Source organism: Ovis aries, chromosome 2 (assembly GCF_016772045.2).
Source record: "Ovis aries strain OAR_USU_Benz2616 breed Rambouillet chromosome 2, ARS-UI_Ramb_v3.0, whole genome shotgun sequence".
Lineage (NCBI taxonomy): Eukaryota > Metazoa > Chordata > Mammalia > Artiodactyla > Bovidae > Ovis > Ovis aries.
The window spans coordinates 38,554,812-38,579,047 of record NC_056055.1 but is presented as its reverse complement, the minus strand read 5'-3'; the positions used below and the strand labels follow the sequence as shown (position 1 = coordinate 38,579,047).

Here is a 24,236-nt window from a genome sequence, read left to right as displayed (position 1 = left end):
GAAATGTTTCATTGTTGGTCATGATGATCAAAAGATAATGGTTAACACACGCACACACAGTCACACCTCATCCCCCCCCGTCACAGGGCCCCCCACTCGCTGCTGGCGTCTCCGGCCACGCCCTGCAGCCCTCGTTCCACCCAGGACTCTGCCCTTTGCTGGGAATTCTACCGCCTGTTGTTAACTTCCTTCAAGGCGGTGCCCAGATGCTCACTGTGAAGAAAAGCCTAGGGTTTGACCTGGGCTGGGTTTCAATGTCCACGAGTCCTTCATCTTTCTTTCCCCACCTCTCTCCTTCGCTCCCCTCTCCCACCCCATCGTCGTTCCCCTGAAACAAATAGGATGGCTTCACTGGTCAATTCTTTACATGTACAAACACCAAAAGCAGAGGAAACGCCCCTGGCCACCCCCCTCCCCCCAAACCCCAGTGCTGGGAGAGCAGCCAGCGATGGGCCAGGCTGCCTCCGGAACTGCGGAGCTGCTGGAGCTGTCTGGCCATTCTGGAAACTTCTTTGCCTCTGGGCTTTACCTCGAGGCCTCTTCCTTCAGCTCCTTGTTTTTCCGCACCTCCTCCGCGTGCTTGTCCTGGGAGGGAAGGGAGAGAAAAGGTTGGGTCACACTGACTACCCTGGGATAAAGAGAGACCAAGGGGCTGGAGGGCTGAAGCAAACAGTGTGGTCACCACTGGCCACCACAGGAAGAGACACGCAGGGTCTGCAAAGGCATCTTGAGAAGGGGCCAGATGAGGCAGGTGAGCCTGGCAGGAGATAGGTGAGCGAGCTGCTGGTGCCTCTGGCCCCAGGATGCTCGTTACCTGGGAACAACTTCCCTGGGGGACCCACCTGGCAGGGACCATCAGCCTCTGCCACCCTCACCTGGCCGTCTGGGGGCTGATTACTAGGCTTGACCTAATGCCGGGAGTAGCTCAGGAGAACTCACTGCAGGTGGCCCCTACACACAGGCAACTGGACTGCCCTTGTGTTTCCGGTCCACCTCTTTAGTGAAGGTTTTCTTAAGCCCCTGGATGAAAGACGAGGGCTTGTAAAGCATAAATCAAATAAAGGATTTTGGAAAATGTCCAGTTCCACAAAGTGTGATAAAGAATCTTCTTTTGTTTCTTGAAAGTGAGTGTTAGTCATTCAGTGGTATCCAGCTCTTTGTTTCCCTACCAGGCTCCTCTGTTCATGAATTCTCAGGCAGGGATACTGGAGTGGGTTGCCATTCCCTTCTCCAGGGGACCTTCCCAACCCAGGGACTAAACCCTGGTCTCCTGCATTACAGGCAGATTCTTTACTGTCTGAACCATCAGGGAAGCTCCCTTTGTTTCTGAGCATCATCAAACCAAACAATGGGCTCTGACTTCAAAGGCCCATCAGCTGTGTGACCTTGACCAACTCACTTCACTGATCAGGCTCAGGGAGGGCCACAGACATCACGGTGGCTCAGTGGTAAAGAATCCACCTGCAATACAGGAGACCTGGTTTCAATCCCTGGGTCAGGAAGATCCCCCTGGAGGAAGAAATGGCTACCAGTATTCTTGCCTGGAAAATTCCACAGACAGAGGAGCCTGGCAGGCTACTGTCTGTGGGGTCACAAAGAATCAGACGTGACTTAGCCACTAAACAACAAATGGAAAGGAAGCTCTTTTACCTCTAGAATTCTGTGATTTGGGGGTTCACCTCTAGGGCTTTTCATGGTCTACTTTCCATCCCTGATCATGGTGAAGACATCTGGGTCCTCCTTGTGGGCAGGGAGCAGGCCTTTTCCTCTTTGTATTAGTATCTCCCAGTTCCTCAACTTGCACCATGCACATAATAGATGCTTATTAAAGTGTGTCTCTGCCAGAGCCTTCTATCCATTCACATCCAGGTATGAATCAGCCTGGGGGAGACCCACAGAGGCAGCCCAAGGTCCCAGGAGGTACCTTAGACTACAGATATGTCCCTGGAGAGACCCTAGAACTTTCCATGGCCCTGGAGAAAGCATGGGGAATGGTACATCTAGGGCAGTGGTTCTCAACCTTGCCACATATCAGCATGATCTTGGAAGCTTATTAAACTGAGGCCCTACATGGACACAGGGGAGGGTGGAGTGGAGGGCAGGATGAACTTGGAGAGCAGCATTGACTTATGTGGACTACCATGTGTAAAATGGCTGGTAAGAAGCTGCTGTATGACACACGGAGCTCAGCTCAGTGCCCTATGATGACCCAGAGGAGTGAGATGGAGGGGTACTGGGAGGAAGACTCAAGAGGGACAGGTTGTATGTGTTCGTATAGCTGATTCATTTTGCTATACAGCAGAAATTAATTCAACATTGTAAAGCAATTATACTCTAATAAAAAATTTTAATATGAAAAAAAACCCACTGAGATCCTCAGGCACCATCCCTAGAGAGCCAAGATTGGTGGGTCTGGGGTTAGGGTCCAAGTACCTATAGTTTTCAACTTTACACCAGGTAAGTCTGGTGCTGACACTTGGTGACTCACACAAGTACTGATGCAGAGGCATTGTTATAGGTGCCTAGCAGAGCAGACACCACACAGCTATCTCATCCTACCTCCCGTCTTCACCAGTGGGCAAAGGTGAAGAGGGGTCAAGAGCCCAGAGGAGTGAGGCCCACCCACACATCTGCTCTAACATCGTGCTCATTTGAGGCTTATCTCACCCCCACAGCTCTTCCTCCAGACCTTGGACTTTCCCAGCCTCTCTCTCTCTATTCCCTATATCTGCTCACTGGACGGATCCCTAGGTTCCTGGACTCCCTTTCCCTGGCCTCCAAGTGACTCCTTATCTGACAAAAGGCTGGCAGGATGCTTGTGGTCTGGTCTTCCTGAAACAAGCATAGAAAGAGCCACCTAGACTCATAGTCAAAGAACTCGGTTCTGTTCCCAGCTCCATTGCTTAGTGGCTATGTGATGCTGGGCAAGTCATTGGACCTTCTTTTGACATGGATTCTTACTGGTAAAATAAGGATAATGCCCGTCCTGCTCATTGCATTGTGAGGATAGGGTATGATAAAATAAAAGTGTTTTGCAGTCTTTCAAATTGTATATCGTGACTTTATCCTCAGGATTTGTCTCAGGTTTAGCCTGAGTGCCCAGGCCACATCCTGTCCCAATCCCTGACTTCTTTTTCCTGCAAGAGTTTGTTCCTACCCATCTCTCAATAACTGAGGAAGCCTGAAATCAGACCCAGAACACTTCCCTCCCATCTGATACTTATGGAGGGCTCGTTGCCCCCCGAAGGATGGAGAAAGAGAGTGGATGGGGGTTGCCACATGCTGGCCAGCTGCAGGGCCTACACAACATCCAGATCCCCTGTGAAGAAACCAGATCTTTCTAGTAGCTGTGCCAAGGGCCTGAGACTCTAGGTAGATGGGCAGGAAGGAGCGGAGACCACGCTGCTCACCATGGGATGAGGCCACCGATCGGGTCCCGGGAGTCACCGCGCGGCAGGCGGCGCCTGGAAATAAAACACAGAGCTGGAGCTCTCCCAGGAGCCGCAGGAGAAACTGGGGCAGCCTCGGGACTCAGGAAATGAGGCCAGTGTGTTCTCAGCAGTATGGGCTGTGCTTCTGCTGACACGCGGGACCAACCCCCATCTCTCACGTTTCTCTTTTCAGGTGACATCGTTAGGTTTATTGACAAAAGGCAGAATATTGGAGAGACCGGTGACTCACTCAGCCCACATCAAGAGGTCCGGAGAGGATCATGTTTCCTGCTCAGTGGGCAGCTCAGCTGGTTATGCCCGTGGCCTCAAGCCAAGAGCTCAAGTCAGCATCTTTCATTAAATCAAATCAGGGCATTTAAGGATGAAGCCAGGAATGTACAAAAGCATTCGACAGGCTTCCTCTGGAAGATAAGTGGTCTAATCTCCCTCGGACAATAAGAAATTTCAGTTGTGTAGCTGGGAAATTCATCCCCCCAAGGAATTCATGGTTTTTGGTTCGTTGGTTCATGGTTCTTGGCTCGGTTTATGGTTCTTGCCTGCCATCTCCCAAGTAATCCCTTGGAACTCTCTAAGGATCTAACCTAACAGAAATGTGGCCACTCCTGCCTGAGGCTACTTGCTCCCTGAAATGATAGGCATGTCCACTGTACTTGCCGTGGAAGGAAGAGCAAGTCCAGGAGTCTCCTCTCCAATCCAAGGCCTCTTACCTTCTCTTGCAGCCGTTCCAACATGGCAGCAAGGTGGGCCTCCCGGTTCTCCTTATTGGATTCCATCTTCTGGGCCAGTTTTTCCTTTGCCATCTTGATGAAGTTGTTGTTTTCCTCGATGGCTTTTTGGATCACCTCCCGCTCGTGTTCTCTCTTCTCTGCCAGGTGCTTCAGGAGCTCTGCTTCCTGGTACTGTGGGAGCATGAAGTGAAAAGGAGGCCCTTGCAGGTGAGCAAGCCAGGGTGTGATTTTATCATCATAACTTAAGAGCTGCACACCCAGAGTGCACACCTCCTCCCTGAGCCTAGGCCCCTGGCCTGCTGGCAGGAAGCAATGATGCTTCTTGGGTTCTCCCACTGGGCTCTCAGTCCTCTTTTTCTCATTGCCATCATTCATCCATCTATCCATCCATTCGTTCATTCACAAAAAAGTGATCAATACAGTGTAGCAGGCATTATTCTAGCAACTTGGGAAAGAAAAAAAAAAAAGTCTAGTAGAGACAAATCATATATAAATAACTCTAACCCAGGCTAGCATGTGACATATGCCTTGAGAGGCAGAAATGAAGTGCTATAGGCATTCAAGGGTGATCATCATTTTCAGCTTCAAAGTCGAAGGAACGCTTACACAGAAACGGCACTGGAGTTGAACCATAAGAATCCATAGAAAGCAAGGAAGGCATACCAAGGGGTGAAAGTATCGGGCTGGCCAAAAAATTCTTTGGGGTTTGTCATAAGCACTAACCAAAAACCCAAACCAGCTTTTTGACCAACCCGATATACCATGCCATGACCTTCTTCCGTCTCCCCCAGTTAAGGACCCCTTTCCTTAATGCTCCAGCCTTTCCTTAAATCCTTAGTGTTGGCCCCAGTCACTATAAGGTCACCCCTTGGAGGCATGTAATATAGCATCTTCTTCCCCTAAGCAAGTTCCTAAACACCTGGGGCTTTTACATCTTTGTTTCTCTCCATAGTGTCTCATTCCCTTCCTGGTATCTGGAGGTGCTGCCCTTATATCTAGAGGTTGGTGGTGACTCAACTCCAGCTCACAACCTGTCTTCTTCAACTTCCTCCCCATCCTGACAGGGAATATAAGGAGAGCCACTTACCTTCCTCCGCTCCTCAGCTGCTTCCAGTTTCTTCTGGATTTCTTCCAGCGATGGGTCTCGCCGTCTGGGAAGGGAGGCATTGAACTCAGGCACCCCATCAAAGGAGGGTGGCTTCAGGATGACTTCAAAGGACTGACCGGAGGTGCATTTATTCAGCTCGATGACTTCCATGTCAGAAATGACGCACCAGTTCAGGTCCACTGTGTCTGCTGCAGAGAACAGAAAAGGGGCTGCTCACTCCTCCTTGAAGACCATATGAGCCCCCCTATAGCATGCACTCATATGAGGGAGGGCCAGGGTCCCCAAGGCTGACCAAAGGCCAGGGTTCTGGGTCTGTCCTGAACATAGCACCCAAGCTCGCTGGGCTCTGATGGGGCTGGAGTGGGCAGCCACTGGAGGGTCTCTGGCTCTAAGAGCAGGAGCCCCAGGACAGGGGATTTCTAATCATGGCTGTAGCAACTGCCTTTGTTTTGCTTCTGCCACTAGGGTGCCCATTTAGCTGGGCTGTTGCTCAAACTGGCTTGCCTGGGAAATTCCATGGACAGAGGAGCCTGATGGACTTCAGCCGTGGGGTCTCAAAGAGTTGGGCACAACTAACACTTTCAGTTTCAAATTGGTGCACGTGGAGGCATTCACCACCCACCGCCCATCGACTCCTCACCACACTACAGATCTGATGCTCGGCCTGAGGACCTCTCCCCCCACCCCCTCCTACCCTGCTCTCTTCTTTCTCTCCAGTCAGCACTGTCTCTCCGCTGGCTCTCATCTTTTCTCCTACACTGTCTCCCACACCAGCCTAAACAGAAAAAACAATCTCAGGTGACCCGAGCATTCCCATCTCTCATTTCCAGACCAAACCCCTACCTTCCTTTTAAGCCCCAGGAAATTAAGAGGTGACCTGGCTTCCCCAACCACCAACCCCCCTCAATCAGGACATGGCCAATCAATGTTCCTTGTCCGCATCCTGGGACCTGTCACAGGGCTCGGGCAACACGGCCATCCCAGAAACTCCTTGAGTGGCCAAAGCACAGAAGTCCCTTCCCACCTCTGGACTCGCTCAGAGCATTCTTAACCCTTCACTAAAGAGACAATGGGCCAGGGTGTCTGGTGATTGACACATGACTGTCCCTCTTCTAGGCTAGGTGTCCCTGAGGGCAGACTCTGCCTACTTGGCCTCTACATCTTCCACCACATTTGTTTGTCACACAGGTGAACAAAAGCTGAGATCAAGGGCACTCTGAGAGGGTCTGACTCAGACCCTCAGCTGCTGTCTGGTCTCCCGGGTTGCAGCCTCACCCCCACCATCATGTTGCACATAGACCCCCCAGAATCAGCTGCGGTGACTTTACTGGCTCTGGGAAAGAAACTGTGATGTAGGGTGGAATCTCGGGAAACTAGGGTGGGTATGCTGGGCTCCTGGAGACAAGCTACAGGGAGCCTCAGTCCCTAGTCCCCCAACGGTGGCCCTCATGTACCTTCATATTTATAGGATGACTTATTCAGGGGGTCGGCCAGGAAGCAGGAGCAGAACAAGGACACCAGCGGGAGCTCCTTCATCTTCTCCTTGTAGGCTGTGGAAACACAGACAGGTGAAGAGGGCGAACCCCTTCCTAGACTCAGAAACAGACCCCGGGGCTCACCAGGCTCCACAGAGGCACCCAAACCACCCAGACCCTTGCACAGTGACGCAGCCCTTTCCACCCTGAGCAGCTCTCTTTAGAATCCCTGTGTATGATTTGGACCCACTTCTGCTCACCTATGAGAACCTGAGCCTGCCAGAGCTCCCAGAGGACCCTATCCTCTCGCCAGTGCATCATCTCCCTTTGTGATACTGAACGCAAAATATGCCCTCAGGTATGGACCCCGATGGCTTCCCAGGTCTCAGTGATAAAGAATGCAGGAGACTTGCAGGAGATGCAGGTTTGACCCCTGGGTCAGGGAAAATCCCCCGGAGAAGAAAATGGCAACCCGCTTCAGTATTCTTGCCTGGGAAATCCCATGGACAGAGGAGCCTGGAGGGCTACAGTCCTTGGGGGTCGAAAAGAGTCAGACATGGCTGAGCGACTAAACAGCAACAACATGGACCCCAAGCACCAGTGCCCTCAGGCCAGCGTGCACCCTGGACCTCTGCCTATTTCCCCCACGTGCCCAGGATATTCCATTCCTTTCACTCTAGGATAGAGGCAACACGCTCTCCGTTCTCAAGGTACTTGGCAGTACTGTGAGGGCAAAGAAGGCCACCACCGTTCCTGTGATCCTGTCCTTCCCTGGGTGACAAGGTTAGGCTGTGAGCCTTCCCTGGTCATCCCAATGCAGTGGTCAAAGCCAAAAGGGCTGGTGTCCCTCCGTGAGGGCTGGACACATACCCCCACCCCTATCTGGTCACTCTGTGTCTGGAGAGGGTTTGGAAACCAGGAGGTCATGTTTAGAGCTGATGTTTTTTCCACACCACTCGGCTTAGAGGATCTTAGTTCCCCAACAAGGGCTCGAACCTGGGCCCTCAGAAGTGGAAGCATGGAGTCCTAACCACTGGACCACCAGGGAAGTCCCTAGAGCTGATATGTTGAGTCCAGTCCAACCCAACTCCTCCAGGCCCTGGTGTGTGCTCCTGTCAGTCCCTTCCCCACCCCCAATGCCGCAACTCACCCCTCATTTCCTTTTACAAATTGAAAGCAGGGTTAACTGCAAAAATATTACATAGCCATTGTAGAAAACAAAAAACACACTCAGATGAGTAAAAGGAAGACAAGCTCAGCTAGGATCCCACCCACCATCTAGAGATAAACTCTTTAACCCTTAGGTGCATTTCCTGTCAGCCTTGTATCTTCTCTGTGCACAAGTAAGTACAAACACGTGCTTACAGAAATATCCTGTGTTGTGGTGCCCATAACATAGGTGGGTTTTTGTACTTACCAGCAAGGGTCATGTTTTCCAGAATGTGAGAGCTGAGTCCTAGTGAAAGTCAAGGTAAGTCTGCTGCCAGCTCAGGACACTGTCACAAATCCAAAATATAAGAGCATTTTAGCTGACAGGGTGTTCACATGAGGAAGGTCTTTATACAACCAGGGAGGAAATTTCAGGATCATCTGTCCCCCACCTCCAGGCTGAATTTCCCTTCCCCAAACACCAAGCCACCTCTTCCACATCACCCCAGTTAAGTTCAGTTTCCAAGCACAATAAGAGTTTCATCATTGACTTCCCAATCTCAAGACCCCTCAAGCCTCAAACACAGATTTCCCCAAACTGAATGTATCAGTAGATGTTCATCTGTCTCCTTGTGCAGCTCAGTGGCCTGGTCCAAGGCAAAGGTTGGACCCTAAGTCAGAATCACCTGGGACATATTCACAAAATAACTCTGTGCCTTGAATTTCTCTTACACTCACCCTGGACCTTCCTGTCCAGACCATATGACAGTGGACAGAGGATATCAAAATACCTCTTCAGTGTGGTACATGTATACAGTGGAATATCAACTGTAAAAAGGAATGAAAGTGGGTCATTTGTAAAGACATTGATGGACCTAGAGTCTGTCATACAGAGTGAAGTAAGTCAGAAAGATTCATCTGGTACAGATGAATCTAATGAAGGGAAGAACTTGAGATGCAGATGGAGGGAACGGACATGTATGTAGCGAATGGACATTTGGACACAGGTAGGGAGAGGTGGGGTGGGATGAACTGGAGATTAGAATTGACATATATACACTAACCATGTGTAAAACAGATAGAGAGTGGGAACCTACTGTATAATGCAGGCAGTTCAGCCTGGTGCTCTGTGATGACCTAGAGGGGTGGGATGGGGGTGGGCATGGGCGGGGGGAGGTCCAAGAGGTAGGGCATATATGTATACATACAGTTGATTCACTTTGTTGCACAGCAGAAATCAACACAACATTGTAAAGCAAATATATTGCAGTTTTTAAAAAAGAATATTAAGAGTATAGTTATTCTATGATGTCATAATAAAATGAAATACATTTCTTTTAGAAAACCTAAAGAAAAATCCAACAAATTAACCTCTTTGGTTGCCCCCTCACCTTCTTTGGCTCATTTCCAGAACCACTGTCCTAAGCACTGCTTGACCCCCTTTAAGACAATCCTAGACTATGAAAAGGAACAAATATTGAATATTAATGTGATCATCATGTGATTCATGCAGAGATGGAAATCAGCATTGGGGATTACTGCAGGACCACAGAGACAGCGCTTTAGACTCTGCATGAGGTCCTGGGAGCTAGAAAGGACCCCTGGTGTTAGCAGCACCAGTACTGAGTCTTAAATTATGAGTCAAAATTAAGCAGGACCTTTTTCTGGGAGAATAGCACATGCCAGAGTCAGGGAGGGAGACTTCCCTGATGGCCCAGTGGTTAAGACTTCTGCGATCCCAGTGCAAAGGGCCTGGGTTCTATCTCTGCTTAGGGAATTAGATCCCACACGATGCAACTGAAGATCTTGCATGCTGCAGCTGGTATCCAGCAGAGCCAAACAAATGAACACTTTTTTTTTTTTAAATAAAAGAGAGTCAGGGTGAGAAAGCTATGGGGGTACCAAGCTGATTGATGCTGGACCAGAAAGTGTGAAGGAGGAGGTGAAACAAGAGAGGCAGGAAGGAAACAGACTGGAGCGTGTCTGGAGGACAGATAGAAGGCAATAGGATACTGAAACCTTCTATCTGGTGGAGTGAGGGACAACCAGCAGTGAGCCCACCATCATGGGCACCACTCAATCCTTGGTTGCTGTGATGGTTCATTCTTGTGTCAACTTGACTGGGCTAAGAGAGATGGCCAGATGGCTGGTAAACAACATCCTTGGGTGTGTCTGTGAGGGTGTCTCTAGAAGAGGTGAGCATTTGAGTCAAGAGACTGCACAAAGAAGATGGGCATCACCCAGTCTGAGTGGGCATCACCCAGTCTGAGTGGGCATCACCCAATTTTTTGAGGGCCAGAGTAGAACACAACAGTGGAGAAAGGGAGGATTTTCTTGGCTTGAGCTAGGACATCCATCTTCTCCTGCCCTCAGGCATGGGAGCTCCTGGTTCTTTGGCCTTTAGACTTGGACTAGGATTACTCAGGATTTTCCTTATGGCACTAGTGGTAAAGAACCCACCTGCCAGTGTGGGAGACATAAGAGATGTGAGTTTGATCCCTGGGTCGGGAAGATCCCTGGAGGAGGGCATAGCAATCCACTCCAGCATTCTTGCCTGGAGAATCCCATGGACAGAGTAGCCTGGTGGACTATAGTCAGTGGGGTCGCAAAGAGTCAGAAATGACTGAAACGACTAAGTACTCATCCACACAGGATTACACCACCGGCCTTCCCAGGCCTCCAACTTGCAGACAGCTAATAGCAAGACCTTTCAGCCTCCATAATTGCATGAGTCGATCCTTCATGATACATCTCTTTCTATATGCAGCCTACTGGTCTGTCTCTCTGGAGAACCCTGACAAACCCAGTCATCCTCAGTGGTCACTGTGCCAGCAGAAGGTGGCATGAGCTCACTGCCTGCCACCCCAGGAGGGAAAGGGACTCTGAAACCAACTTAGAACCCCTCTCCTTGCTTACTGGGGTGTTTTCCTTCTGTGATCAGAATCAGTACTGACTGGAGATGGGCAGGGGAGTGGATGGGAACAAGAGGCTCCACCCAGGCTTTAAGGCTGGACCAGTGTGGGGTCAGACACAGGCTTCATCTCTCTTGTAGCAGTCACTAGTCACGTCACACATCTAACCTTGTTCTCCCCATCTTAATTCTGCACAGAGTTGTCCAAATAAAATGAGAAAAGCATCCAGCAAAAGGGAGCATTTCATAAATATTAGTTTCCTTTCCTCAGCCTTTTACATCAAGCTCACTACCAGGTATCGCACACCTACAGGTAAGCACTGTCATCCCCGTCTGCACACGAGGAAATAAGAGGCTCAGAGGGTTTGTGCAAGTTGCTCAGAGTTGCTCAGCTAGAAAGTGAAAGTGCAGAGATTTGAAACCAGGTCAACCAGACTCGAAGGGCTCTGTTCCCCTCAGGGCCTCTGTGTTCTCCTTGTGCTTTGGAGCCAGAGGTCCCCGCTAGGGCCCCTCCCGATGCAACACAATGGGGCTTTGTCCTCGGAGTCAAGTTGATCCTGGCAGCACCAGTGAGTCCCCGAGCAGAGATGCAGGCAGAATGCCCAGAAACAACCGCTCTGGTCATGAGCTCTGTTGCACACCATCTCCCACTCATGACCAGGCTGTTTGATGGGGCGACTGGGAGACGAGTGAGACCTTGCCAGGAGAGGGCACAGCCTCAGACCTCAACCTGGGTAATGGATCAGAAGTGAGGGTGGTCCGCTGGTTAAGACTCTGAGCTTCCACTGAAGGGGGCAAGGCAGGGCAGGTTCCATCTCTGGTGAAGATCCCTCGTGCCACGGGGCAAGGACAAAACAAAAAATTCAATAGAAAAATAAGTAAATACTTGTTTTTAAAAGTGGGGGTCCAAATAGGAAAGAGGGGGCAGAGTAAGTACAACACCCTGAGGAAGAAGGAGACCAAGCTGGGCTTTTTTTGTGAACGTGGCTACCTAGAATCAGGGACCACGTCCCTTGGCTTGAGCTGAAAATGATAATTAAGACCCTATACTCCTGCAGCATGTGACTGATTATAGTCCTGGTTGCCTACATTATCCCAGTCGATCTTTGCAGGAGGCTGGGCTGGGCTGATAAGACAGGCATTGTCAACTTCACTTTTAGGTGAAGAACTTGGGGCTCAGAGATGTTAAGATTCTTAGCTAAGGGTACACAGCTAGTTGGTGTAGAGCTGGTCCAAGTCTTCTGACTTATAAGCTCATCTCTTATAGCCAGTGGAAGGACTGAATGCTAACTACTGTTTCCTCCATGGTCCTGGGGACTCGGGGGAAGGCAGTCTAACCTCAGGATATGATTTAATAAAGTCTATGTACTAGGTGCTCTCTATACATCAATGAAAGATATTATGCGAGGAGTTTTAATTGCAGGAGAAATCAAGTACAGGTCGGATAGGCAGAGAAGGAAGACAGGGCAGGGAAGAGGAGACTCCTAAAGATGGGCAGAGGGGACTTCCCCAGCAGTCCAGTGGTTAAGATTCTGTGCTTTCAATGCAGGGGGCAAGGGTTCATTCGATCCTTGGTAGGGGAACTAAGATCCCACAGGCCACGCAGTGTGAATAAAACAAAAGAATTTTTTTTAAAGATGAGCAGAGGTATTCATGGCCATGAGATCTGCAGTTGCAAGCTCTCAGTTTCACAGGGTTGAAATCTGCATCATTAAACATGTGTATTTATAGAGCATCTACTATGTGACAAGTGCTTTCACTTTAATTTTCATCATAACCTTGTGATGTAGGTCTTACTACCCCTGTCTTAAAGAGGCGTGAATTGCAGCTCAGAGAGGCTAAATGACATTACCAAGGTCATTCAGTGTAGTGCTTTGAGTGGTGTCCTCGAGCCTAAACTGTCCACATCCTAACCCTTGCAGTTTGGGAATATGACTTCTTTGCACATTTAAGTAAGTTGAATCTCAAGATGAGATCATTCTGTCTGTACAAGTGGTACAAGTGCCCTTATAAGAAACATGCAGGGGAGAGATGCACAGAGAGGACCTTGGGAAGGTGGAGACGGGCTGGAGTGATGCCGCCACAAGCCAAGCAAGGCCTGAAGCACTGAAACTGGAAGAGGCAGGGGAACCCTCCTCTGAGTCTCTGGGCAGAGTAAGACCCTGTTAATATCTTCATTTCTGAACTTCTGGACACCAGAACTGCACGAGGATGAATTTTTGTTGTGTTCAGCTGCTAAGTTTGTGATCATTTGTTACAGTAGCCCAAGCAATCTAATATACTTGATAAGCAACAGGGCCAGGATTCATTCAGATCCATGATTCATTCTTTCATTGTATCTCAGCTACCAGTGTTTTCACATGGTCTGATTTGGTTCTCAGGATAATCTCTGGTACTTCCCTGGTGATCCAGTGGTTAAGACTCTGGGTTCCCACTGGAGGCGACATGAGTTTGATCCCTGCTCGGGGAACTAATGAGCTCCCAAATGTCTTGGAGCTCAATCGAAAAAAAAAAAAAAGATGATCTGTGTATGTGTACCTAAGGTGCATGGTACCCTTATAAATCCTCAGGCCAACAGTCACATCACTTCTACGGCACTCAAGATTCAAAAGAATGTTCTAAGAAAGGATATAACGGTGGGGGCAGGGTGGGGAGAGAAGATTCTTCTGGAAGGGCTCAACAATGCAAAGTGGTCCTGAGTCCCTGGGTAGTGGTGGCCACAGCAGGGAGCCTGACTGCATCCCTAATTAACCTGCGGCATCAATGTGGGTGATGGGCCAGTCCTACTCCCTCCCCAGCACTCAGCCTTGCTGCCTGAGGACCCCAGGTTTCTTGTGGATGACACCCAGATTGGACACTCACAGCTAGAAAGATCTAGTTATGCTAACCCCTGACCTTCAAGCCCTTCGAAGCAGCTCTCCATCCTCTGTTCTCCCATCTTAAACACCAACAGCCCAGGCCATTCTCCTGGGTGCATCCCATGAACCCAAGGGCCCACAGACCAGCCTTAGTTTAGAGACCTGGGTCCTGCACGCTTGTCTCAGTGCTGTGGAATATGTCAAATGGCTTGACAGTGTGGGTCGGGTTGTCAAGTCACAGTAGAATACCTGCAATGGAGTGGGGTCACCAAGCCTATCCAGGGACTACCAGAGAGGGGCAATATGGGTGTTATTGCCAAGGTCAGGGAAGACAGAATGCTAGGAATTCAGGGAGGCAGGTGAAGTTTAAAAGACCATAGAGGCCAGAGTAGGGGGTAAGGCTAAGAGGTCAGGCCCATCAGTGGGAGATTCTATCCAAGACACCAGATATCAGAACATCATCTGACAAAAACCCTTGCTGAGGCACAGCTCTGGCCCTCCCAGAGTCTCCTTGCATGTTTTCTATTAAGGCAGAGGCCAATTCCAGGCCTTGGGTTGCCCCTAAGGAAGACCAGGAAACTGACCATATCCAGCAATAGAAGCTCAAAGGGGCCCACAACAGAATGGGAACATGTCTCAATCACTCAGCCGATAGCCACAGAACCAGAGCCAGAGTTCAGGACCACAGCCTCCCAGTCGCCCCCACCTCCCCCATCCCATCCCCTGGTGCTCACTCCCACACATTTCTGACGGGTGCAGACTTGTTGTTGGAGAGGCAGGGCCTCCCTGGGCAGCCCAACCCCTGCGCTGTCAGGTACGGTCAAGCTCAGCCAGTGGCGAGAGGACTCACGCTTCAGGTAGCAAAGGTGAGAGGCTGATGGGGTTATGATGCAGTGTGGCTTCTGCCGTGCTTCTAGTCTTGCAGTGGCTCTGGAACTTGCTTGTGTGCTGGGTGTGTGGACTGGTTTTACTGGTGAAACAGAGAGGGCCCTCTGGGCTGCATGCAGGATGCACTGGGACCAGTTACTAGACTAGGAATAGGAAGATCAGAGACCTCCAGACCAGGGAAAGGTACTTTATCTTCTATTCAGTAGGAAGCCACTGGCATCTTTTGAATACAAAGAGTAAAAATGGTGATGCTGAGGATCATTGCAATAATAACAGCTACCACTTCTTGGGCACCTCCTTGGTACCAGAAAAATCATAGGCATTATCTCAATTTTATTTTCTGAGGTCCTTTTATAATGAGGAAATTGGAGCTCAACAGAGTCAGGTTAATTACACTAAGTCCTACCGGTAGTAAGGGGCAAATCTGGACTTTTCAGTCTAAAACCCATCTCTCTCTTTAGATTATACTGCTAGTGCAAAAAGATTCATTTGGGCAGCACCAGCTTGGGGAAAAGATTAGGAGAAGACTAGAAGCTGAGATGAGGCACAAAGGGATGAGGGTCTGCCTAAATGAGCTAACCCCTGGACTGTTTGCATCCCACGCCGCACTGTTTTCCCATTTGCAAACTGGTCCCTACTCTTAGTCCAGCTCCAGCATCTCAGAGTCTGTGTATGGAAAAGCAAGCATTCACACATTTTTGTTGATGGATTGAACCATTAGCACAATTAGTAAAATTAATCAGTTAGCAATAATCCCACCGAGCTGAGGTCCAGGTCATCAGAAGACACAGAAGGAGGAAATCTTGGTTGAGTGTAGGGCAGCCGACCATGAAGATCTAGAATCAAGGCTGTTGACAGAGGAGGGATCTCTTGGTGGGAGGAAAAAATGAAAGTGAAGAGATCAGAGCCTCAGTTCCCCCCAGAACATGAAAATGTCAGGGAAGGAAGAACTGGCCATCACTAGCTAAGGAATTCTCAACTAGGGGCAACCTCACTCCTGGGAAATATATGTGACTTTTGGAGGATTGTTTGACTGGAGGTGCTACAGGCCTCCCTGTGGTACCAGGTAGCCTAAATGTCCTTCGTGGTACACAACAATCACACACAACCAATGACTGTCCCTTCCATAATGCCAATGTGTTCCTCCCTGGGGACTGGGTTTCTAGATGCCGCACTGAGTTGGTGGCAGAGATGGAACCAAACCTCTGAATTCCAGAGTCAGTGCTTTTCCCTTTCTCCTCCCACACAACAGGAACATCCCATAAGGTGGTGGGGGGAGACTTGGGGGGCCCACCAGAGCCACTGATGGTGATAGGGATGCTGAAGAACTTTTTTACAAGACGAGAAATGGTGACTCGTGCCCTCAGGCTTTCTATAAATTAATCAATAGCCAAGAGCCAACAGAGAAGAGCATCCAGCTCTCAGATGCCATGTGGCCATTCACTGGGTGAATGGCACCCCGGAGGCATCTCTGACCATCCATATGACCTGAGTGAACAAGCATTTTATTTGTCACTGCAAGCTCTGCCCAGAAAATGCCATCAAAATGTGTCAAATCCCCTGTAGACTATTTTCCAGAGGAAAAAAGCTAATGTGCATCCAAATGGTTTGAATAGAGTGGTCCCTGGCAAGAGTGTTCAGAGATAGTAGAAGAACTCATAGAATCATGCTGTGGAAGCTCTGAGTTCTGACCCAGTTCCTTTAACCACAAGCAGTAGAGGAAGCTGGCTCTTTTGATTTGTGCCAATTACCAGAATTTTTTAAAGTTCTGTTGAAATTATAACATTAACCTAAAATACAATGCACGAGCTGCCTAAATGTCATGGAATCATATCATGTCCATTCAGTAAACCTGGTTATTTCATGTTGATCCAAAGGCTCTGACTGGCAGTCATGTGTCTCATTTGGGTTTTCTTTAAAAGAAGAGATAATTATTTTTTCATGATTGTGGTTTTCATTCTTTCCACAATATTTGTTGAATATTTAATTCCATGCCCAAGCCCTCAGCCAGGTCCTAAAATAACCAAAAGGGTTTTCAATAAGGAAAAAAATGAATGGGTCCCCTGGGTGTGAATTTAGAGTCTTGGAATTTCTGCTAGCCTTGGGCAAGTCTCTGGCAGTAATAAGGACCATGTTATAAAGGGAGAAAGAGTAGGTATTAGGGTATGGGCCAAGAACGGACGGTTGAGGCTTGCAGAGAGACACTAGACAAAGCAGAATAGAGTCATTCCTCCAGATCCATGGGGGAATCTGTTCCAGGAGACCTGTGGATACCAAAACCCCTGGATACTCAAGGCCTTGGTGTGGTTCAGTGGGCCCTGCCTGTCTGTGTATGTGCAACCTGTGATTTTAAGTGATGTGGGGAACTGACGAGTGTCTGATCAGCACCTGCTTAGGTCTGCTTCTGAGGCTCCAAGGGGAAGAAATGATGGGAGCCCTGGCCAAGAATAACCTCCAGACTGTCCCTAGCAGGCTGAGAAATGCAGCTTCATTTCCTAGAAACAGTGCTTCTAGGAAATAAGGAGCCATCACCGGCTGGCAAATGCAGAGCTCTGATGGTCTAAGTCTGAGGGGCCCCTGCTTGTTGTTGGCAAGCCAGAGGAGGAAAATTAAGTCTGGAAAACAGACAGCCCCAAATAATCCACAGTGAAGGTGCTTTGGGGGCTAGTTTTATTTTCCATTCAATAGATACGAGAGAATCAACATACTAGAATATGAATCAGGCACATGGAGGAGTTGACACATACACACTCATGGTACTAAGTATAAAATAGATAACTAATGAGAGCCTGCTGTATACTCAGGGAACTCTACCCAATGCTCTATGGTGACCTGAATGGGAAGGAAATCCAAAAAAGAGGGGATATATGTATACACGTATAGCTGACTCAGTTTGCTTTACAGCAGAAACTAACAAAACATTGTAAAGCAAATATAATCCAATAAAAAAAAATTTTTTAAGCATAGAAACACACACACACACACACACAAGTCAGGGGCATGGGCTTCTGTGAAGCGTTGCTGGATGGAAAACAAGGAACTGGGACCCAGCTCTGTGTCACATCCTAGGGTCAAAGCCTTTGGAAGCATCAGCACATAGAGAAAGTCCCTGTAATCTTACTTCTAGTCACAATAGGAAGGTTTCATAGTGCTTTACAGCTTGCCAGGCACTTTCATGTGTGTGTGTGTGTATTTGTATATATATATTCCTTTTACTGATAATGTTTTAATTACAGACATATTAATACATTTCAGAATATCTATGTGACAGAGAAAAGGAAACGAATCTCTGGCATTTTGCTACTCTATTGGTATTTCCTTCTAGTTTCTGTTTATGTCTATTGTTTTTACATTGTTATCATCACTTTTATCCTTTCATTCTCTCTAAATTCTATCCAACAGGTACTATTAAACCCACTTAACAGACGATCAATTCAGGAAGGTGACTTGATTTGCCTAAAGTCATAAAAGTCGAAAATCATAAAGATGAGATTTATGGGATCCCATAAAGATGGGATTTATCAAAGTCTTCCTATATTGGGTTGGCCAAAGATTCATTCAGATTTTCCCGTAAGATGTTATGGACAGTGCAGAATGAACTTTTTGGTCAGCCCAACATCACAGTTCCGTGGTACTTCCTGAGACTCGAGGCCAAGTGTAAATGTAAGGAAGATGAATGATTGCCTGGGGCATGTGTTTGAAGGGCACACCAGAGCTTGCCTGTCCCAACTCTCCCTCCCAGCCACAAGTACCCTAGTCTCAACACTGAGCTCTCTTTTGCGTTAGGCATTGCCTCAAAAAGTCCCTGTTAAAATGCACACACATGACCTACCAAGTGCAATCAATTAAATCATTTTCACTGTCAACAGAGAACAAGCAACAGATTTGGGAACACTTCCAGGAGTCAAGTTCTGTGCCCATAAATGGGAGGAGCCATGGAGATCTTACAGTGCTTCTGGTTCACATCTATGTTCAGATGAGAAGACAGAGGACCCAAGAGGTCCAGTGTTGTTCCCAAGACTGAGTAGGAGGGGCAGAGCCTGGTTTCTGGCCCCACATCTAGCTACATGAGAGGGAGACTCTCCTCTTTTGCAATATTACTCCGGTTTCTTTGTTCTTTCATTCTTCTCCGATGCTTTGTTAAGTTTTACATCTTGATTTTATCTTGAAGTTAAAATCATTTGTGTCTACAGGCAGACCTTGGAGATGTAGCAGGATCCATTGAAGACCACCACAATAAAGCAAATGTTGCAATAAAACAAGTCAGATGAATTTTTTTGTTTCCTGGTAGGTATAAAAGGTATGTTTATCTATACTAGAGTCTACTAAATGTGCAATAGCATTTTGTCTAAAAGATACTTTATTGTTAAAAAATGATGGTTATCCATCATCTGACAACATAGGTTTGCCACAAACCTTCAGTCTGTAAAAACTGCAATATCTGAAGCGCAATAAAATGAGGAATGCATGTAATTTCATTACATGAAGAATAGAACAGTATCTAATGATTTTCTTTAGGAGATAAGAGCTTTAGCACACTTTTACTTCCTCTCCCTACAAACCTGACTTTTGTCATAATGACTTGGATTTTCAGTTCTAGAGTATCATTATTGATTTCTTTCTTGCATTATTCATTCAACAAATACTTTTGGAGAAATATTTACTATAAGCACAAGGCAAGGTACTAAGGAGAAATACGATGATGAATTTAATATATATATATATATATATATATATATTCCCTGGCCTCCAGATGTTTAACATTTGCATTCACCTTTCTGAGCAATTGATTATACTTAGACAATGACTCTAAATTCTAGCATTTTCTTTCTTGGTGGTCATCATCAATACCCCATCTTTTTTGTACTTGAGTCCTTTAATGAGATAAAACTCTTTGATTATCTAGACTATGCTGGAATAATTCTTTTCCAGGAGGAGTTCATGGAATCCTTGTTGAGTCCTTGCCTATCTCGTTTGGTGGCAGGTGTAGGAAATAGACCTACTGTGGGATCAACAGCCCAGTTGGTTTGTGAAGTCAGCAGATAGTTGGTCCACCTGTTCACACACACTCAGTCTGAACCATTCTCTCTACCCGGTCTGGATTTCTGGGCCCCCATACCCAAATGACCCACTGGAACGCTGCACTCTGCCCAGCCCCCATCCCGCTGGGTCTATCAACACAGAGTCTGTGCTTAGCTCCTTTCTCAGGATTCACACTCACTACTTTGTTCTCTGAGCTCTCAGGTCACCTGTGCCCTGTTATAAATTAGGCCACCACCCCCAGATTCCTGCCCCTTCTGATCTGTTCAGTCTGGCAGAAGCCCACCACCCACCACTAAAAGTAGGACCCTAAAAGAGTGGACATACAACGATCAGTCTGCAATGATAGAAAAAACCAGTGGGGAAGCAGAATCGGTGTGTATCGGGATGCAGGCATGGTGTATTGTGTTGGCCAAAATGTTTATTTGGATTTTTAGCCAGATGTGATGGAAAAATCCACACAAACTTTTTGGCCAACCCAATACCTCTGTCTGTGTCTCCCTGTCTTTCTCGTGGGACTGAAAATGTACACATATCAAAAATGCTTTTCTAAATGTCAAGGAAGATTTTTTTTGGGGGGGGGGTTCTCACTCTTCCCCCAAAGAAAAGGACAAAAAGTAACCTTTTTCCAAGACTACCACATCTCTAAATACAGCAAATTCTAATTTTAAAAGCAAATTAAGTTATGTATGATGCATGTTTATTTCCCAAGCCAAAAAAGGGGGGAGATGAGATGGGAAGGGAGAGAGTGTGGTTCCCTACAGGGCATTATAAAAGTTTGGTTCCCTACAGGCCATTACACATGGCATGTTTTAGAATTTTCCTCCAAATTTCTCTTCTCCTCCCCACCCCACCCTCCAAAATGTCCACCTACTCAGGATTTCAAAATCTCTGGGAATTCTTTATCTCTGTATCTCCAAATGATAGTCTCCAGGTAAGTGGGAAATAATATAAAAATATCAAGGGGATCTGGAGAGAAGATCTTAGGAATTCAGGAAAAGTGAAGCCTTTGTTTCTGATCTTGATTTTTTTAAAAAAATATTCAATGATTTTAAACCAAGAACCCCAAAGATCTGAATTTTCCCATTCTATATGGCTGGTTTCATGTAGGCACTTTCTCTCTAGCTCTCTCTTATGCTCCTTCTTTGCCATTGTCTCGGTTTTCTGTTCCAGGACCTTGCTCACTGGATCTCAGCTTATGTCTTTATTGCTCTATTTTAAATCTTGTCAGTAAGCTCACATCTGTCCCACAGGGAAAGTGTGGTTAAAACGACCTAGTTGCACAAGAGAAGACAGCTAACCTCACTTGCCCCTAGAATGTCTATGATTGAGCCACAGTAAAATCTAGATATGAAGCCAGAAATAAAAGACACTCCCACTGCCCACCACCATAGTATCTATTCCATAGTCTGCTCAGAGGGGACCATCTTACACCAGACTTCTCTGTCTTTGATGGGTCATTTAGAATTATCTCTCCCTAAAGAGATATAGTTTTCCACTGAAAACAACACTTGGGGTTTGGGCACTTATTTTGTACCTGGGGCACTAATGAATCAGTTCTTCTTGTAGGAAGCTCACAGTCCACAACAGGGATGAACCTTGAAGACACTCTGCTAATAACCAGTCATAAAAAGATAACTACTGTAGGATTCCACTTTGATGGGGGACCTAGAGTACTCAGAGTCACAATAATGAAAGTACAAGGGGAGCTGCCAGGTGTGGGGTGGAATGAATGGGGAGTTATTGTTTAGTGAGGACAGCTTCAGTTTGGGAAAATTTAAAAAGTTCTGAAGATGGTGGTGATGGTTACACAACAATGTGAAAGTATTTCATATCACTGGCTGAACACTTAAAAATGGCTAAAATGGTAAATTTCATATTATGTGTATTTTACCACAATCAAGAATTTTTTAAAATGTTAAATGAACTTCGTAGTCTAGTAAGAGTTATCTACGGGTTTACTGTCTTATAGTTAGAAAAAGTGGTAAGAGGTTATTTAGGCCAGTTTTTCTCAATCCTTTTTCTGACTGGAATCCACAATAAAGAAGCACATTTTATATCATGATCCAATATGTATATGCCATGATACTGACATATATATGTACATGTATTTACATATATATACACAAATATGTATATCTATGTATACACATACACATATATATAGCTGAAATATAAACATAAGTATATTCATATTTACTTATGAATGTTACTAAATATATTTATAAACTTAATAATATATTTATATTTAACATAACTAAGAATATGCAACTAAAAATGGTATAGGAAATGCATTTTTGCTTTTTTCCTACTCTGTTTTATCCCATTTTATCTAAAAAAAGAAAATAACAAGTCACAACCCACAAAATTGATTTCAAAATCCACAAACAGGTCTCAATCTGCAGTTTGAAAAACACTGATTCAGACCAATCTCCAAGACAATGCAGAAATCTCCTCTATAGCTACCCTGCTGGGTGGTCATCTGACTTTGGCTTGGATGCCTCCAGTGATGGGGGACTCACTCTCTACTTTGCTCTGTGGCAGATCCTCCAGCAGTTAAGGATTCTTGCCCATTTCAAACCTGTTCCCTGAGCAGCCTGGGTGGAGCCAGGGATCCCACATGGGCTGGGACTTGCTGACAGGTGCTCCAGCCCTATCAATGATAAGTGGGCTTCAGGGAAAATGACAGATCTTCCCAGCGGCAAGATAGGAACATGGGAGAGCCGAGGCAATGCAGGTCTGGCTGGCCCTGAAGGGTGGGGCAGGGTCTCTGGGCAACTCAACCTCCTTGCAGTGGAGCTGCCGATCAGACCTTTCCTCTCTGCTAGCTCCAGCACTAGGATTATCCCCTAGTCTGAAGGATGATCTCATCTCCCTCTGGCACCCTGACTCCTGCCTGTGGGAGAGGCTTCCGCCCTCTTGAGGGAGCCTCAGCCTTGGTGGAGACTAGATTCCCCCACATCCACCCTCAACCTCCCACCCACCCCACAGGTCACTGCTTGCCGCCTCTCCCCAACCACCACTATTCTAGCCTCTGGGGTCCCTTCTCCAGGCATTTGGACAGGTGCTATTGGTATATTTCTGTGCTGCCCTAGGGGGTCCTGCCCTTTTCAGGACATTGAGACTCCTCCACAACTGACCATGCCCTCCAAGAGGAATAAAACAAAGGCAGCATGCCACGCAGGGACACAGCTGGCCGCTGGCTGTCAAAACCCTGTGTCCCCGGGATGAGGCGGGGACAATGCCTAAACTCCTGGTGAAGGCAGGGGCTGAGCACTGGGGCTGGGGAGGTGTCGCGCCCTGATTGGGGCCACAGGCAGAGAACAGGGTGTGGCAGGTGTGGGTTCCCACAGATTGCAGCTTCACAGCCATCTGTCCCTGCCGAGGTAGGACCAGGTTGACCTCAGGGGCGGGGCGGGGCAAGAAGAGATGGTGAGCTCATTGTGTTATTAGAACCAAGAGAAAAAAGCAACCCAGCACAGACTGAGGAGAAAGCAAAGGAGGCTGCCAGTGGGCAAGGGAGACAGAATAGCTGTGGCTGAGAAAGCAAATGTAAACCACAGTCTGCTTTCAGTTTGTGAGGGCTCTGTGGGGCCAGAGATGATCCAGAGAAAGCCAGACTCTGAATAAAACCCTTCTCCCTCAGCAACAAAACATTTTTATGCAGAAAGAACTCATTGTGGATGGCTGATCCGTAAGAAGCTCTAGCGATTCCCACCCATCCTCTGTCCCCTGAGGTCCAGAATAGAAGAGACTCCTGGAGCCCATCCTCGCCCCTCTGCCAGGCACCATCCTTTACGCTTCACCCCATTGCCCCCAGGATTTGGCAAAGTTGAACTGAGTGAAACCAAAAGGCAACACAATAGATACCAGACTCCTTGCTTCTCCTCTCTACAGCTGCTGTTTTTCTTTTCTTTTGTATGAAAAGCCTCAAATAATTTGCATTCCATTCTACTTACCTGCAGTCCAGTTAGATGCGAGCTGCTGCCTTCTTCACTCCCTCAATTAGTGGTACCCTGGGCTTCTCTCCACATCAGCACCACTGCTCAGCTCTCACCATGACATCACCTCCAAGCTCTGTGATTGGCTAACAGTGGGTTGCTTGGCAATTGGACAGTCTCCTCTGGCTGAACAGGGATTGCCTAAGTGAGTAACTCTTAGCAGACCAGGGAGTAGAAGATGATGTCAGACAAATAGCTTGCCTTCTGCACTGCCTCTGGAGCTGGGGAACCAGAGGGTGAGGTTGGGGAAGAAGAAAGAGAGAAGGAGTGGTACGGGAAGGTGGAGGTGAGGGCCCAGCTTGCAAACTGAGCTGCCCAGCAAAGAAAGAGCACCTGGACAGAGGGACTGATGAATGGTGTCCAGAATCTTTAGCTTTTTCTGATCTGGGGGTGGGAGAATATAGAATCTAGAGGAGAAATCAAAAGGAACAGATGAACCCTAAAAATAGCTCCCTGGAGGGCTTTGTGCCTGTTTCCAGCTCTTTCAGAAGGGCTGGTGGGTTTGAACAGTGAGTCAGAAGGCAAGGAGGGGCTGCCGGCACCCCAGGCCCTGGAGCTGGTATGGGAACGACATGGTGGTCCTAGGAGAGCAGAGCCACCTTCTTGCCAGCTGGCTGGCACGTGAG

The 24,236-nt window shown here is 47.5% G+C and overlaps 1 protein-coding gene across 5 annotated transcripts; it reads right to left on the bottom strand.

The window, feature by feature from the left end:
* On the bottom strand, positions 1-23,628 carry STMN4 (stathmin 4). Of its 5 annotated transcripts, XM_012118765.5 has the most exons (8): positions 23,569-23,628; positions 8,181-8,259; positions 6,743-6,838; positions 5,983-6,063; positions 5,268-5,476; positions 4,160-4,351; positions 3,411-3,464; positions 1-585 (listed from the first exon to the last, which is right to left on the bottom strand). In XM_012118765.5, the coding sequence occupies exons 2-7, from the start codon at positions 8,191-8,193 to the stop codon at positions 3,444-3,446; spliced, it is 612 nt and encodes a 203-aa protein (XP_011974155.1). In that variant the 5' UTR covers positions 8,194-8,259; positions 23,569-23,628; the 3' UTR covers positions 1-585; positions 3,411-3,443. The 5 variants fall into 5 exon arrangements, with proteins under 5 accessions (XP_011974155.1, XP_011974147.1, XP_060265146.1 ...); XM_012118757.5 differs by lacking the exon at positions 3,411-3,464; XM_060409163.1 differs by having other exon boundaries at positions 1-4,351.
* Positions 23,629-24,236: the final 608 nt, after the last annotated feature.

Excerpts from the sequence above, each read along its gene's own strand:
- STMN4 (XM_060409163.1), bottom strand. Across the intron at positions 5,477-5,982 it reads GAGAGAAAGAAGAGAGCAGG|CAGACACAGTGGACCTGAAC; the intron begins GTAGGAGGGGGT and ends TGTTCTCTGCAG. Across the intron at positions 4,352-5,267 it reads CAGCTGAGGAGCGGAGGAAG|TACCAGGAAGCAGAGCTCCT; the intron begins GTAAGTGGCTCT and ends ATGCTCCCACAG.